The sequence below is a fragment of the Etheostoma spectabile genome, chromosome 12 (genome assembly GCF_008692095.1).
Source record: "Etheostoma spectabile isolate EspeVRDwgs_2016 chromosome 12, UIUC_Espe_1.0, whole genome shotgun sequence".
NCBI lineage: Eukaryota > Metazoa > Chordata > Actinopteri > Perciformes > Percidae > Etheostoma > Etheostoma spectabile.
This window is the reverse complement of record NC_045744.1, coordinates 7,861,154-7,878,724: the sequence shown is the minus strand read 5'-3', so window position 1 is coordinate 7,878,724 and position 17,571 is coordinate 7,861,154. Positions and strand designations below refer to the sequence as shown.

Genomic DNA, 17,571 nt, shown 5'->3' with positions numbered 1-17,571 from the left:
GCAATTATTGTTTCCTTCCCTACATTTATTTGAACTGCGGAATATTTTTTTTGCAGGTTAAAATTTGACATACAAAACTTGTGATCAGTTTATAAAATGATGCATTAACAATTTAACTACAAAACGCTATACATATGTATTGAAAATAGTTTCCACTAAAATGGTATTTACACATTAAAGCATCAGTAACAATGATCCAATAACAATATATATTTAGTGACCATTTTCTGCATACTTTATTTTTGTACAATTTTCTTGTTTAACATTTCTGTACTTTTAGCCTACTCTAAAAAGATTTTTAAAAAAAGAGCCTTAACTTATTTATTTTTACAGTGTGTGATCACTACTTTCACTCAAGTAAAGACTGAAGATGTCTTCCACTTGCAAGTAGTGACTAAAACCTAGGATGGTAATAATGTAATGCAATTCTGTTAAAGTAGGCCTACTTCATCAAGTCTTTCATTCTTAGAGCTATATTCAGTTAAAAGGTCAGAGTCAATTCACTGTAATCCCCTGCAGACCTCAGTACCAAGAAAAAAACAAACGGTTTTGTTTTTCTGCGATTTTGTGCTCCCTGCTTAAAGACTGGGGTCATATGTCAGGTGTGTACCAAGAGCACAGCAGCTCAACACAACATACTCTCTTGTGTTCCTTTTACTAGTTCATTTGCAGTTAAACTATTATTTTCTTATCAAAGAATGGTAACCTGATGGTTCAGGCTGTGGCTTTGGCCAGTCCTAACATAGAATTACACACCAGTTGACAAAAAAACGTTTAGGGGTTTTAGAAATTCAGGAATCCTTCAAGAAGCCAGTTTTCCAAAAATAAATAAAAATAAAAATGAGCCATTTTTCTGTACCATTATTTTTCTGTACCATTTTGTAAGGGAACAGAGAATGTGAGACTAATGCAGTGGTAGGTAACACAGAAATGCTAAAAAAAAAATACTTTGATGGTATGTAAAATTATAAAAGGAAATGCAGAAATGAAAAAAATACCCCACTACATCTCAAATATTTAAAAAAAACAATAAGGGGAACATAGTTGTTAGTAGTTAGTATAATGTAATTAGTTTTTACAAAACTACTTTGTTTGCCCCTGAGCATTAACGGTGACAGCAGAACTACCTAATGAAACATCAAAAGGCAATGTACAAGTGTAGAAAATGTAAAATTACAGTATATCACTACTTTCCTAATAAAACTCCCTTTCATGTTAAGATAAGCAGTTTCCTTTTTTTACCTCATCACACACTGACTTAAAAAACTATCACATTCATATGGGTAATGATTATGAAGTTATTTACATTGCATACACAAAGAAGTAAAATTGAGATTGCATTCGTGTTAGAATCAAACTAACAAAGGCAAACAGTAGCATAAACTTCTAACAAATGAATTACTTCTGTAAACATGAAGAATGAAGTTGTAACATGGTAAAGCATGTAAATGCTTTGCTAAAATTGCTAAAAATTACCAGTTAAATGTCAGTGTCTATTGTTAAACAGATTAACATTTCCCAGAAGGAATGTTATTACAAAACAGGGGATGCTTGAGATCAAATGTCACGATAGCAGCTGTAAGTGAATGGCATCTCGGGGAAAATGTTCAGGCTTGCTGTCGGATGACATCTGTGTGACAGTCGCTTCCTTTTTTTAAATCTTGTATTTTATCTTCCCACTCTCGCTGATCACACAGATATGCTACAAAAAAGGGAGAAAGAACAGTCAATACAAAAATGTCTTTGTTTGATGATGGTAAGTTTTACTAGACACTCAATATGACCACTCAACAGTCCCTGTTGTCTAAAATAAAAAAGGCATTGACATACATTTAGGTCTCTAAAATACTCATTGTAGTCTAAGGCATATCCAACCACAAAACGATCGGGTATCTCAAAGCCGACATCTGAAATCAAAGACAAAGGGGAACTTTTATTGCAAATATTTCCATGGTCCACTGACTCACTGAATAACAAGCCGCAGCCATTTTGTTTGAAAATGTGAATGAACCACTGACTCAAACACATGAAAGAGTTGGTCAGGTACTGTACATACAGTCAGGAAGACAAGCTGGGTTATGTGGCACTCTCTTCACCAGCAATCTGGGGAAATAAAAGCAGGCATTATCATACAATATCTCTTTCTGCCTGTCACGTAGGACAAGTTTTAATTTTAAAACGGTCACTTAGTCTTTCTTTGTCTCTCCCTCTCTCTCTCTCTCTCTCTCTCTCTGTCTAGACTGGAAGGCAGACACTGTGTGATTCACAAAGCAGGACAACTGGGCTGGTTTAGTATTGAGGTCTTAACAATAATACTTACCCTGCTACTTTGATCATTTTGGGCCTGAAAGCTTCAACATGCTTCAGGAGAGTTTCCATTGTTTTTCCGGTGCCTACAATGGCCTGTAAAGGGAAAATTACAAAAAAAGGGATTGAGAAAGCAAGAGATTGCCAATACGGAAGTACAAAAAAAAAAAAAAGAAGTTGGTCACACTGTACTTGCATTACATAACTGTTTATGAGCATTCTCTGAAATGAACACTTCCACTGGAAAAAGGAGATTTACTGTACATTAACATAAAAACTCCTTTGACCTCTTGTCCTATGACAAAAATTGGCTTAAAATAAACTTAAAAGGTATATATCCCGATTATGATGTGTAGTTCTTGCCCATCAAACTGTAGATAAGTTCACTACTACTTCAAAAATAAAAAGCAGATTTTTAACATATCTACTGTAGAAAGTACAAGTAGATAACAAATTATTCTATTACAGTATCTAATGTACTTAAAGGTCCCATGACATGCTGCTCTTTGAATGCTTTTATACAGACATTAGTTGTCCCCTAATACCATATCTGAAGTCTCTTTCCCGAAATTCAGCCTTGGTGCAGAATTACAGCCACTAGAGCCAGTTCCACAATGAGCTTTCCTTAGTACGTGCCATTTCTGAGTCTGAAGCTTTTGAAGAGGAGAAAGGGGGGCAAGGTGGAGGCTGGGGTGTGGCCTTGACCAACTGCCCCTTTGCTCGTTTGAAAGCCATGATGTCTCTCTCCCATGGGTGGGCCAAACTCTCTGGGCGGGCAAAGCAGAGAAAGGAGAGGTAAAATGAAAGCTCAGATCAACCCATCTGAGTTTTCATTTTCTCAAAGGCAGAGCAGGATACCCAGGGCTTGGTTTACACCTATAACTATTTCTAGCCACTGGAGACCGTAGGCAGGCGGGGGAACTCATATTACTGTTCAAAAAATTCCCTTCTTTGCTTTTTGTTGGCCACTTGGAGGCAGTGCAACAAGCTGTAAACACAACACTGACATATTACTGCTGCTCGGTGCTGAGCATGTAGTGTACGGTGGGTTTCTCCGAGCTTTTTAGCCTGCTGGAGCCAAAAACCACGCAGGTGATAATGGCGAGAAGAAACCAACACAGCAAATATGTGCAACATAAAACCAAAACAAAGAGCTGAAAGATGCAAAAACACTCCTTAGAGCTAAGGGGATCCGATGGGAATTGGGTGATATTTCTCTCTGGGTTTATCATTATGAGGAACCCCTTTCACAGTATACGTGGACATTGTCAATTAAGTGTCATATTTAAAAAGACAATAGTCATACTGAATAAAGAATCAAAGAAAATACAAGACTCTTAAAAATGATTCATTACTTCCTGCAATAAAATGTGAAAATGCAATACTGTAAATACAATTTACTATTTTTTATCTTTACATAAATTTATTTATTTATTGTTTGTCTATCTGTGTCTTGTACATTTCCCCTATCCCTTGCTGCTGCAACAGTGTGAATTCCCCCATTTTGGGATTAATAAAGGATTTTGAATCTAGAATCTGTAATAGCAGCCATAGTCAGTGAATGACTGCAGGGCATATTCCCAGATGTTTGCGCACAGACTAATGTTTCAAAATGTTTAATCATGCAAAGTCTACTTAAGGTAAGTAACCATATTGATTCCATCCCTGTAAATGTCATTCCTTCCCTAGAGCACCTTTCCCCCAATACAGGCTAACAAGAGAAAGTTTATGACCACGTTGAAAAAACGGCTCTTATTTGCCAAATATAGGTCAGCCAATTAAAAAGTTCCCTCATGTTGAACTCAGGTCCTGTAGAAGAAAATTAAACTTGGGTCCCTTGACCTGGATAGCCAATCACGGCAAGGAACACAATAGGCCCATTTGGTGCAGAGGAAAAACAGAGAAGTAAAAACATGGTTGACTCACCTCCACAATCAGTACGTTCTTATGAGAGATTGTTGTGGAGAGGAGAGGGAGGGAAGCGAACAAATATTTTTGGTTAGGAACAGATAAAGAAACAGCTGTATCTTCTGATCCACCACACGCACATTCAAAGATAACAGTCTCATAGACAAATGTGTAAAAAAAACAACAACAAAAACTAGGAAACTGGTGATCTAAACAGGAGCAAATTATACATGTTCAGTAAAAAATCAAGACACAAAGAATTACCTGTATTGCAACAAAGAAATTATTGATAAATAAATCTGAAAGGAAATTATCATCGATGAGCTTCTTTTTTTTTAGAGATGCGTAAAAGCAGAAGTGTTGCAACATGGGCAATAACCAACAACATGTATTAAAGCAAGCGCTATATCAGTAAGGATGTTATGACATTTTATGATATCAGTGATTATGCAAGGAAATGAACGCAACAGAAAAATGTCAGACCACATTGTTGTCCCTACAATCATTCTTTGAATGTCCCACTGAAATATCTAAGATTCTGCAAATGTTTGTCTAATCAACTGGGACAACTGGGCACTATTTATACTAAGAGTCACAATCCAAGCTTCGGATCAACTTATCTAGGTCACAGTAAAAAAAAACTTTAACTACTAAACAAAGGGTTCAGCCAAGCATGTAATTGTGATTTGTTTAGAACTCATTATTCATACAGATTTATTTAGAGTGCAGTAAACCCTTGGACAACATAAAGTAATAAGCGGTATGTCAAAAGGGGAGCTACTGTTAGATAAACTGTAGGAAGGCGAAGGCGTAACATGAACTATCTAATATGTTCCTTGTCACACAATTGGTTCACTTCTTCCAGCCAAACATTGCAGCATTCTGTTAAAAACAGGTGACTAAATTTGGCCGTACATCACAGACAGCTAAGGGATTTCACAAACACTCTTAAAATACTGTGAGCAAAGCAGCCGGCTATGACTCAAGCTTACTACCTCATATCCTTTATTCATGTTTCAGGCATTTATGCCACGCCTGGCCACCGGGGCCGGGGTTGCGTGACTGTGAGTGTTCAGATCAGCTGATTTATATTACCTAGAAATACTCCTGCTGATTTATGACTCCTGTAGTAGTGGTTAAGTAATTAATCTACGCAGATTGTATGCACTGATGTGTGGAGAGAAATAGAGTGTGCGTGTGTGTGTGTGTGTGTGTGTGTGTGTGTGTGTGTGTGTGTGTGTGTGTGTGTGTGTGTGTGTGTGTGTGTGTGTGTGTGTGTGTGTGTGTGTGCAAGCAAACTCTGCCATCAAGCTGCAGACGAGCACACTCTCACTGACTTACTGTTACATAATGTAATGTCTACATCATGTGAAGAAACACCTGCACAAAAGCTAAGTATCAGATATAATGTGAAATTGTGAATGTCAGTTGTTTTGATAGGAGCTACAACAATAAATTGCTTAGTTAGGGAGAGTGATGTTTGTTTTAAATGCTGTTGTATAAACTAAACCAAACCAGATTAACGAGATGATTTAAAAAAGAGATGACCTAGTCTTCTTCTTTTTTTTTTTATCAGTCACTGTTGTGCTGCTATGGTGTCGGACAGCGCATTGGAAAGGTTTACTCCTTCATGGATGCACACACAGGCAGTTGCTGCACACAGACAACGTAACCCATGTAACGTTAGATTTTTTTGCTGCATGGTTCCGTTAAAGCTACTCGACTTTTGACAGATCTGAGGGATTCTGGGAAGATTGAGGGGTAAACTATGGTGGGGTAATAAACTGTTCTGATTTAGGCATAACTTTTATAAAATGCTCACTGTAACACTGAACAAGCTATGTGCAAACAGAAAACAAATAACTATTTTTGCTACTTAAAAATAATTGTTTAAGTAATTTTTCTCACCAGAGGGTCAAATATTCTCTGGATCTAGCTTCTTGTTTGTAAGAACTTGCTGCTTTTCTCTGTTTTATGTTAAACTAAAATAAGTGTCTTGGGGGTTTTGGACTGTTTGTCAGACAAAACTAGCTAACTTGTTTGCATGTGGCTATTTAACATAAAGCAAAGTCTACTCACTATTCATTGTCGTATTACACTGTCAGATCTGGTATCTGTCAGTGTGCACGCACACGCACACACACACACACACGTGATGTACTGATTCAAATTAGATACAAGACAAGCAGATGAAGAGTGAGCCTGTAACAACTAGACCACTGTCATCCTCCTGATCTACTATGATAGCAAGTATATCCTCCCATTTACACAGATTTTACGTTTTCCACGGAGATAAAGTGGAGGAGGCCTTTAAACAATTACATTACAACAGTTGGTATCTGATCACCGCTGGGTTTGTCAGAAACTGCCATCTTTGATCTCCTTCACGGAAGCACTGAACCATTTACTCAGGGTAGAGAGGGAGATAGCACATCAGAGGGAAGGATGCCCTCTTGAGGCTGCCATCTATATCCACCATCTCCATGCCACTTTTCAAAGTTTGTTTTTATTTTAACAAAGCTTATAATAATTCTCTATCAAGAGTGGAGCTGCTTTCAACAGCGTTGATAAGAAGAGTATTACCTTTCCGGCTAAAAAAGACAAATCCTCTGCTCCGAGTATGTGAAGATCCTCTGTTGACTGGTCATTCTGAGGAAACAAATGATGCATTTAAGGTCAAAGTGTATTTTATCGCATAGGGTAGTCACATTATATCATCTGTATACAAAGTTTAAAATCTTTTCCTTTGCCTGGGCTTTGGTGGCAACATGAAAACAGCACACGGAATTTAGGCAACAATGCAGAAAGATGCAAAAACAAACTTCTGACTAAGCCATGGGACTCATGGGAACCATCATGACTGATAATCTTAGCATAAAGCATGAAGAGCGCCTCTCGTTTTTCAGACGTCACCCAGCGTAGCACTGTAGAAGAACAAGGGCCGAGGCTCACCAGGTAGCTCTTGAGCCGGATGAAGTGGACTCTCATGAGGATTGTGCGGTTGGAGTTGTGGCTGAGAGCCTTGATTCTGTCCACCAGGTCGGCACAGAACTGGTAGCCTCCTTTCAGCACACACAGCACCACGATGTCATGGTCCCCCAGGTCGTCCATGATGTTTCGAGCCAGACGTTCTGTCCTGTCAACAAATGGAATACAGAAAAGTTGTGGGATTAATAAAACAATTAATCTGCAGATTAATCAATTGTCAAACTGTTAGTTGCAGCCTAATTCTGAGCATTATTACCAAAGGAAATGTTTTGCTCTTGTTTTACACGTGTAGCGAGTTTTGTCTCATGTAATGTTTAACAGCAACAACACAGTTCACTGCATTTGACACCTTTTTATTTCACCATATACAGTGATTAGTTATGAAAAAAAAGTGTAAATATTTTCACATTGATTTCAACGTTTTAAAGCCTAATACTAGCCTGGAAATCCAGACCCAAATCCAAAATCATCATAAAAATCGCCCATCTCGAGGGGCGGCACCAAGCGTGCATTTAAAAATCTCACTGCACGCAATTGGATAACACTACAACCAATCACAGCACACGGGGTGATGTATCCGGAGCCCCATATGGAGCTAACTGGTAGATTAAACTGTCATTACTGTTTATCTCGCCTCTGGCCCGCCTATATCAGATACACCGATGTGATTGGTGCAGCTCGGCTACAAATGCATAGTTAATGAGCAGCATTACTCGATGCCAGAGTAACTCCCTGAGCAAATTCAAATTGTGCTCTAGCGAGAACTCTGGATTTCCACTGCTGCCACCGAAATAATGTTCTGACACATGAAATGATTACACTGCAGCCTATATTGAAAGCAGGTCAAGATTCAGATGCACATTGAAATTTCTATATGTTCTACAGTCAAAATGACATTAACATTGAGGAATTGAGTGGCATAGCGGTTGTTTGTTTTGAGGGGGAGGGGGAGCGTTACAACAAACGATGTCCCCTCACGTTTTTCCAAAATCCCCCAGATCTGTCAAAACTCGCTTCAACGCAACCACGCGGCAGAAAAACATCGGCTAATCGATAGGGAGCTTTATTTGGTGTTATAGGCTACCTGTCCATAATCACGCCATGCGGAATGATGACACAGTCTATATCCCCGGAGTAGTGAGCTGGATAGCTGAAGAGGTCTAAACTGTAGCCTGGCCAGTCATCGTTGATCTGGGAGGAAAAAGAGAAACGCATTATACTTTATTGTTGATCGTCTCTACATCATCAGTAGGCCAAAACACCAAACCAAGTTTGATCACAAAGTTGCACGCTTTGCCTGTCTGAGATGAACACGTGGAAATACATCTAGGTGCGTAAAGTTGTGTCAGTGTGCAGCAACTGCCTGTGTGTGCATCCATGAACTTTTCCATGCGCTGTCGGACACCATGCCGCACTTGTGCTGCATTCCCTGTCGTGTGTTTTTCTCATTTAATTACCACAATCCCGCCGCTTCTTCCGTCGGATTGGACGGCAACGTCTGCCATGTTGTTCTCCTGGCGAAACACAATAAAGGCTCTTGTTTGGGGCAAGTGTTAGAGCGAGCTTTCAGAAGGAGTTGGCAACCTGCGGAGAGAGGAGGAGCATCATGTTCCCCAGTCTACATCCCTCTGGGTTATGTTATACGCAGTGCTGCCACCAGGGGCAACATAACACACAGGCTACAACCATGGATGTATTAAGAGAACTACAAATAGGCCACATGGCTGCCGCTTTGTAATGGAAGTTGATGGCTGATCTTTCTTTAACTGTCTATGCTGATCTTTGGCCATTTGGCATAGCGGGGGCACACAGACTTTAATTTAACACTTTATCATTACCTGCAATATTTAAGTGATGTACACATTAATACATCAACAATAATAATGCAATACTATACAGTATTCTGAAATGGGCCTTTCTGCATATGCCTACTTTTACTTTTGTGTATCGTGAGTAGGCTATTGTGATGATAATACTTTTGCAGCCTACATTTACCAAGCCTACTGTAAGTAAAACATGTTGTAACAAGGTATTTCTACACTGTGGCATTGGTACTTTTCTTTTAAGTAAAAGATTTGAGCACTTCTTCCACTACAGATTAACAGTAAAAGTGGTCATGCCGAAAGGCCACTTTCAGAGTTAATATTTGTATTTCCGTATTATTACTGAGGCATTAAGCAGTATTTTATAGCCCGTACAAGGTAGAGCTAATCTTAACTACTTTTTGAGAGTTAAATCTTTAACAGTACATCAAATCTTAGAAGCTGTCATGTTTTAGATTGACAGTCTTAATCGACAGCAACTACGAAATAAATTTAGTGAAGTAAAAAGTACAATTTCCCTCTTAAATGTAGTAGAAGTAGTAATATAAAGTTACATGGAAATACTCAACAAAGAACTTCAAGCAAAGATATCATTCAACTACCGCTGTTTGAGAAAGTAAGACACATGAAATGTGAGAATGAGAATGATCTGCATCACAGAGGGAGAGAAGAGAGAGGCTGGCAGGAAAAGCAGACAGAAGACCATCATCACCCTCGGGACAGAAAATGTGTTTAATTTTGCGCGAGGGTAACTGAGAAAACACAATAGGTGAAGAGCAGAATACAACAAGCAACAATTAAATGCACACCCTCCATTTATTTTTAACACCACCTTCTTGTGGATGTTTTGAGCATGTTAACATCGCCATCTTGTGGACAGGGACAGACACTTCCAGCCTGTTTGTCCACTGCTTTTGTTCTCATCAAAACGCTTAGAAATGTCAATATCCCCGTGTTTTGTGTTCCTACACCTTCTCAAACATTGTCTCATCTTATTTGCCTGAACAGGAGGAACAAAGAGACTTGGTATCCGGTAATGTAAGGGCTCCAGTCACCACACCCAGTCTCCCATGCACAATATAACTGGTGTCTGTATGACAGTGTGTAAATGAATGAATTTAGGATGAACCACCCAGAGACTCGTGTGGTCAGTTAGTCCAGCAGCAGCAGCAGCAGCAGCAGCAGGGTCTGGGCTGTTGTGTCACTGCACATTAGAACAGTGTGCTGTGCTCCGTTGAAAGGGCGAGACAAGGTGTCTGAGCCACCCACCCATGCACTTCTACGGCAGCTGTAATTATAAACAGCAGCACAATGACAGCTGGGGAGGCAGATGTCAACATCAACATTAGATTTCAATCAGTGTGCACTGTGTCACCACCCCTGAGGAATAAGGAGGTGTAAAACCTATGCCGCATGACAAAAAAACCCTCAAAAATGGCAGAAAACGGTTCTAATTTGTATTTCCCAATGATAGTTTCAGATGATGATGCATCAGCTGCTGTTGACGTTGTGAAAATCCTGCTGATGAGCATTCTAGCATTGAGCAAAGCCAGAAGACGTTTTTAGATGAAGTCTTGTCAGATTGTTTTTGATGCCCTCTCTGTTGGGGAGAGCAGACTGGCTCCTTCGCTGCCCTCCAGGCGCAGGGGTGCAGTCTGGCTTTGGCATTTCACACTCACTCAGCAGTCAAGGCCTGTGACCGTTCACAGACTTTACAACCAACTGCTCCCTCATACCCTCGCCCCTGTTGTTGAGCCAATTATGAATATTCAGTTGCTATGAAAGTAATTCTGTCAGACATGCAACTGTCCAGCCAGATAGTGTCAGTGGTGTTGTTTGTAGTTTGTGAAGGGAGGACCTCTCAAGGACGTGACCGTTCTTCTTCAGATCTTGGATACGTTTCATGACAATTCAATACAGAGTAAGATGACCTAAATACATTATGTTTGGCTATTTCTTTTTTATTTCATTCTTTAATGACCCACATTGCTGTACTGAGTGACATATTGGTATTTGCTCAAATCTACAGAGATCAGCTGTTTTATAAAACAAGTTTAAGAAAAATGCAATTATGTATTTGTAACCAGACACTTTTCATTCTGGTCTTTGTTGATAATACCATAAATATAGAATATCACCAGCCTTACCCTTTGATTAAATTGTATAAGACATTATAAATTGCATCACTATGGTGATACATTGCTGCATGTATTGCTTTATAATAAAAGATTTCAGAATGTAGAAAACAGGGTTTGAATAGGTTTGTTTGCTTCTGACAAACACTGCATTTCTTTCTGTAGCTGTCAGAGAAACCTAAGTCTCTCCGCTCTTACATCAACTTTTTTGGTTTAGTGTGCATGTGTTTGTCGGAGTGCACAGCCATAAAAGAAGGCAGGGAACATGCAGAGCCATGAAAGAGTTGACGTCTACTGGCAGTCACTAACCTTGGGTGAATTTCAGTTATTCCAGCGACTGTGAGTGCCGTCTAATATCTCTGTGTATTGCTGAGCAAAATGAAGAGCTCTCTTGTAAACTCCACAGTGACAAAAAAAATGCTGATGTTAAATCTCGCTGTATTACATATCATTTTTATTGTGTTGAAAACCCTTTTCAACAAAGCAAGTCAAGCACAATGGTGTACATAAACACATGTTGAAAGTTCATGAGCTAATTCACTAGAGTAGGAAAGCAACAAAAAAAAGGATTAGCCTACATTAAGCATACCATAAAAAATAACAAAATACAAAAAAAAAAAAAAATAGGACTCACAACATAAAAAGTGTCTATAAACAAGGTTAGACCGCTCAGAAAACACATTATTTGACATAATGACTTTTAGTGCTTAATGGCTAACATTTACAATGTTCATAAATGTTTGAAACTGAAAACAAATCAGAGACAAGCATGAATTCAAATGTCTATATTTGTTTTGGTGTCAGTTCTAGGGATACTAAAGCAGTACCAACAGAGTAATATATTGACTTGAATGCTTCATATGTAGATGAACGCCCATAAGTGGACACCATTCATTAAAATGAGGAACATAACATAATCTTTACATCCAAGTGTCCACATTAGAACCAAGCAGCAGTTCAACTGCATCCAGGCGCTTCTTTCATGGTGATGATCAGTGGCTCCATGCTGAAGCATTTCTGGACCTGTGTTGTAGTTTCAGGAGCAAGGATCCACTGTAAAACTCTATTAACATAATGACTTCCTGTTTAAGTGGATTGTGGTTCATGTATTGAAAAACAAACTCAGTTAAAGACGCTCTTGACAAACTTTCTCTTCCTTCCGTTGAAAGTGATATTTCTTCTTGCATTTCTTTCAATGGGACAGTGTTATTTACTTGATTGCAGCACCAGAGCTAAATGACAGAAGATTGAGATTCAAATGAGACGAAAAAGACAAAATTCTGTATATGTTGTATGAATGTTATATTATAAGTGACTCCACGAGGACACACTGTTTTGTTTTGGTTACATCAGCATTTTAGCATCGTCAGAAACTTTTCTTCTGTTGAAGTGGTAAACAACAAGAAATATCATAAAAGATTCAAGTAAATTAAAAAGTTATTCTCCTTGTCCAGCATAGAGCAACATTTCTTTTTTTTCTCATTGCAATTATGTGTCTGTCACTCTACCAATATGTTCCAGAAACAAAACCAACAGTGTGAAAAAAACAATTGTTTTTATGTATCCTCCATCTTAATGAATGATGTCAAGTTTGTCCGATTTGATGACAAGTATTTATTTATTGTTTTACAGATAACATACTTCACAGGGTTACCTAAGAGGTAAAATCTCCTGACAGAACTCTGTTTTGACTCGTCGGAGACAGAGGGGAAGATGAACATACTTTTATCAAGCACACATTGTAAACAACTGAGCAATATTTAAGTCTAAATGGCGTACCATAGAATAGGTGAGAGACAACAAAATGTAAGTAAGAAGATGTGCCTCTTGCTTGCAAAGACAAGTTTCATTTTTACAAAACAAATAATGGTCACTGACATATTTTTTAAATTTTTTTTTTAGTGGCTGAGAGGTAGAATGACGTATTTTCAGTTAAAACCAATGATTTGATTTATTTACTTTTATAATATCATTTCATCATAATGAGTGAAAACATTACGAGTAAATAAGCAACCCCAGCCCTCTGAATATAATGTGAAATCTGTACAAACGCCTTCGATGATTGCGGTATTGTTTTGATTTTTATTGTGAAACTTTTTGTTTGTATCCCAAATGTCCAACGTTGTAAGCAGAGGAATATTACTTTTTTTTCTGGTTAGGATTTCACAGTACCTCTCCAAACTGTTGGGCAGTGAATTCCTTTGTTTAATACTGTGAATAGCAAGGTCAGTCCATGTTTTTTTTGTAGATGAGGTGTAGAGATGGATATATTCAGTTGGAAGTATCCGAATGAACGCTTCCGGGTCCTTCTGTGGGCGATGTCACTGACGAAGGAGTCGGAGCATCTTGCCAGCCACCATTTGTCTGTGTAGATAAGACAGGACATAGTTAACTTGACGGTAACACATTACAGTGTATGATACAAAATTGGCATAGAAGTGTCTTTAAGGATACGCTTGGCACTATTTTGTATTTTTCACATTTCACATTTCACATTTTTTTATGTTTTACAAACCGATTATTTCCAGCTACATTTTAGAAAATTAAGTTACAAAACTAAGAATAACTACAATAACCAACGGCATATAACCATAAGTTTAACCAATCAATGAGCACAGGTTTCTAAGTAGTCATGCTATAATAATCGGGACAGAGGAATCAGAAATGAGCCACAACGAGGAATTAAAATATGCAGTGATTAATTAAAAAGAAAAACTTTGCATTTATTGTTGTTAAAGGATTTGTGACAGTTTATTGGGGAAATGATTTTCAGCTGCATCATCCACATTTCAAAACCAAAACAAACAGTGACTTGATCCTACTAACAAGTCTTGCCTGTATATACCTGACACATCATGTACCTCTGTGCCATAGAGGTCCATTGTCCAAAAAGTATTAAAAACACATCAGTGAGTCACAATGTTGGACGCCATGTTTCTTCATTATCATAAACAACTGTTGAATAAACTGTTGTTTATTTTGAGTCATCCCACATACACCGTCCAGCTGCTGTAAATACCCACTAAAGCATCAAATATGTATCAATCTGCCACTGAAAATAGGAAATACTGAAAAACTGTCCTGAAAACTGCTGGTAACCACTGAAATACAGTGACCAGCAGTCTTAGTACAATACTGAGTTGTTGTTTTTTAAATGCACTATATATTTATAAAATAGAACCAACCTTTTTCATTAACTGAAGGAATAGTTTGACATTGCACTTTCTGGCTGAGAGTTAGATGAGATGATTGATACCACGCTCATATCTGTACAATGAATATTGAGCTCGAGCCAAGAGATGTTTATCTAGTCTTTGTGCTAAGCTATGCTAACCATCTCCTGACTGTAGCTACATTTTAAATGGACAGACATAAAGTATTGAAATCATGCCCATTTTAGTCTTCCACTGTCCAAGTGGATCAATGACCCAACACAGTGGTGGGATATTGCTAACCCAGACATCTATACGTATTTGATTGGATCACCAGGTATCGTTGGGCAAATTGTTGTCTGTAAATAACCAAGATGTCAATAGCCAACTGTTCGACCTAGGCTGAGATTTAGTTGGAGACGGCAGTCCGATGCTGCTATTCTGTATGACTATACTGCAGCAGTTTCCCACTCCAGCTAGATTTCCATCAATAGTAACTGTCACCAGCATCATTTAGACATTTATTGCAAATCTAGATATTTATGTGTTTGTTTCACAACCTGCTAAAAAACAGCTTTTGGGCATTTTTCTGTTTCTCTCCCATTTTTATGCAATTCTTTCCCCCCAAGAGTGGACTCAACAGTGGGAGCTTGATGACGTGATGCCGATCTGGTCTATGGGATATTTGGAGAATAACATATTATATTAAATCAGAATTAAAGCCTATTAAAATGAAGAAAACAGGGTATATTTCATCTCTCATGCATTGCAGCATATATTGCTTTTAAAAAGATATTCAGTATAGAAAACAGCTTCAGCTTCAATTTCAGTTGAGTCTGTAATTTTGGTCCTAAAGTAATAATGAAAGCTGCAAAGGTTCTTCAATAGCAGTGATTTCTGTCTAACTGACACTTTACAGTCAGCAAGAAAAACTGACAAACACTGTTTTTAGGAGACTCTTCATTAAAAATATTATCGCGCCACTTCCCTCATTTTCCCCTGAAAACGGCTGACATAATGTGAGATAAACAGAAGAGATGAAACACAGAATATGCAGACCTTTCATATATCAGAATGTCCCCTGAGATGGTTGATAAAAGAATAAATCATCACAATAAAAAAGAGCTCTTTAAAATGGAGGCCTTCTCAAATCATGATAAAAGGTTGACTAAAGACCATTAAGGACATTAATTGCAATTTCCATGCTATTAGTGAGAGCTGGGGACGTGCTTTGGCAGCCTCTTATTTCCAAACCCTGTTATTTCGCGTTAAGACTGTCTGTCATCTTATTCAGAAACAAGAGGGGGAAAAAAGAGAGAATGAGAAAAAAAAAACACATTTCCAGTCTCTGAGAGAGAGCACACCCACCAGCAATTTGAGGGGTGTAATTGCTGTTCAAGGATAAAGAAGAAGAGGTGAACCACGAGAACTCAGTCAGTGGATCTTAGAGAAAAAATATATATCTGGGCGAAATAAATACAAGCACCCACACTTCATCCACTAGCTTTACTTAAACACTGCCATTTATTGTTTGAAGTGCATTTATCATAAAAGAACTATAACTAACCTCTATCATCATCACCAATACAAAATAAAAGTTCTTCTTCTAAAATAGGTATTTCTTTTTGGGCTGGATGATGCAGCTGAAAATCATTTTCCCAATAAACTGTCACAAATCCTTTAACAACAATAAATGCAAAGTTTTTCTTTTTAATTAATCACTGCATATTTGAATTCCTCGTTGTGGCTCATTTCTGATTCCTCTGTCGCGATTATTATAGCATGACTACTTAGAAACCTGTGCTCATTGATTGGTTAAACTTAAGGTTATATGCCGTTGGTTATTGTAGTTATTCTTAGTTTTGTAACTTAATTTTCTAAAATGTAGCTGGAAATAATCTGTTTGTAAAACATAAAAAAATGTGAAGGCATTATTCCGGAATGGAAAATGTTTTAAAGAAACATCAATAAATCATTATATAACTGATAATAAACCTTTTAATTTTGGTTAATCATATTTTGTTCAAATTGAGCAATATAATTTCTGCCTACCATCTTTGTTTGGATTAGGAAAAAGCATATTTTATAGATTACTTTTCATGGAGCAATATTTTTTTCATCCAGATGACGACGAGACTAAGGATTCTGGAAATACCTTCAGAGCGGGGGATTTATGAAATAACACCCAGGCTTATTAAAGATAACTTGGTATTTGACTTCAATGACACATACTGGGGCTAGAGATTCATAAGTTTTCATAATGTTGGTAATTCAATACATTTAGTTTAATTAGTTAATTACGACTTTTTATAAAAAAAAAAAAAAATGTGTCTGCCGTCACTTATACAGCGTATTATACCCATTGAGTCGGATGTATGTTGTTACTGGCTTGATGCATGCATGATCTTATTCATGTTCTTATTTTAGCACGAGGGGTGTTGCAGGCTTGGCTGTCAGTGCTGCTGTTCCTGTGGATGAATGATCTGACCAATGTGCTTGGACTGTTAGCCCAAAGCCCCGCTCTTTCTGTCCCTGTGACTGTCGTATTGATTCTGTTCAGCCCCACACAGCCTGTCGCTATGGATCTTCATGCTAACACACTGCCTCCAGTGTTGTCTGTCCCGCCCTACCCAGCCCAGCATGGGCACCTAGAAAACTGGCCTAGCCTTTGACAAGCTAGTTAAAGAGTTTATTTTTGTGAAGCCAGTCTTGGGAGGTATGACTTGTCCTATGATGCCAATGTGAGCGCAGCGTTGGGAGGGAGGATGACACCTGTGTCCTTGTTCCTGTCGACTGCAGGTGTCTCGCTAACGCTAATATCCTCCGACAGACCAGGAGCGCGTCCAGCTACTCAGCCTGCTAGCTGCCTCATTGCCTGCCACCCAGGGCATGACTGGAGCAGGGGGGCAACTGGCTGGACAACAGCCCAACCCCGGCAAACTCTGCTAAGTGGCATCCCAGCGTACACACTGAATTACACAATATGATACACATCTTGCTACTGCAAAGCAAGACAGCAAAGAAAATGGACATAAGGAGATTGTTTACAGGTCTTACGTTGATGCCCTGTGGACTGTACATCTGGCTGGCTGCGAGGCTGTCACTGTATCCTCCGGTCTGGCTGATAACATGGCGAAGGGTATCCACCTGGAACAGCGGGGACACACAGACAAAAGGCCTGGTCAGACAAAAGCTCTGGATAACAAAGACAGCCGTGCACAAGGAAAGGTCAGTCTGATAGTAAAAGGGTATCATAAA

The 17,571-nt window shown here is 38.5% G+C and overlaps 2 protein-coding genes across 5 annotated transcripts in view; both read right to left on the bottom strand.

The window, feature by feature from the left end:
- Window positions 1-54: 54 nt before the first annotated feature.
- On the bottom strand, window positions 55-8,763 carry prtfdc1b (phosphoribosyl transferase domain containing 1b). Its single transcript, XM_032532209.1, has 9 exons — window positions 8,661-8,763; window positions 8,288-8,394; window positions 7,168-7,351; window positions 6,799-6,864; window positions 4,234-4,251; window positions 2,321-2,403; window positions 2,057-2,103; window positions 1,831-1,907; window positions 55-1,702 (listed from the first exon to the last, which is right to left on the bottom strand). The coding sequence occupies exons 1-9, from the start codon at window positions 8,706-8,708 to the stop codon at window positions 1,655-1,657; spliced, it is 678 nt and encodes a 225-aa protein (XP_032388100.1). The 5' UTR covers window positions 8,709-8,763; the 3' UTR covers window positions 55-1,654.
- Window positions 8,764-11,598: 2,835 nt separating this feature from the next.
- Window positions 11,599-17,571, bottom strand: part of pbx1a (pre-B-cell leukemia homeobox 1a) — a 49,810-nt gene continuing 43,837 nt past the window's right edge. For all 4 annotated transcript variants that reach the window (XM_032531582.1, XM_032531579.1, XM_032531580.1 and 1 more), the window contains 2 exons: window positions 17,371-17,460; window positions 11,599-13,525 (listed from right to left, as the gene is read on the bottom strand). In XM_032531582.1, coding sequence (XP_032387473.1) covers window positions 17,414-17,460 — 47 coding nt within the window. In that variant the 3' untranslated portion in view covers window positions 11,599-13,525; window positions 17,371-17,413. The remainder of the gene's footprint in view (window positions 13,526-17,370; window positions 17,461-17,571) is intronic.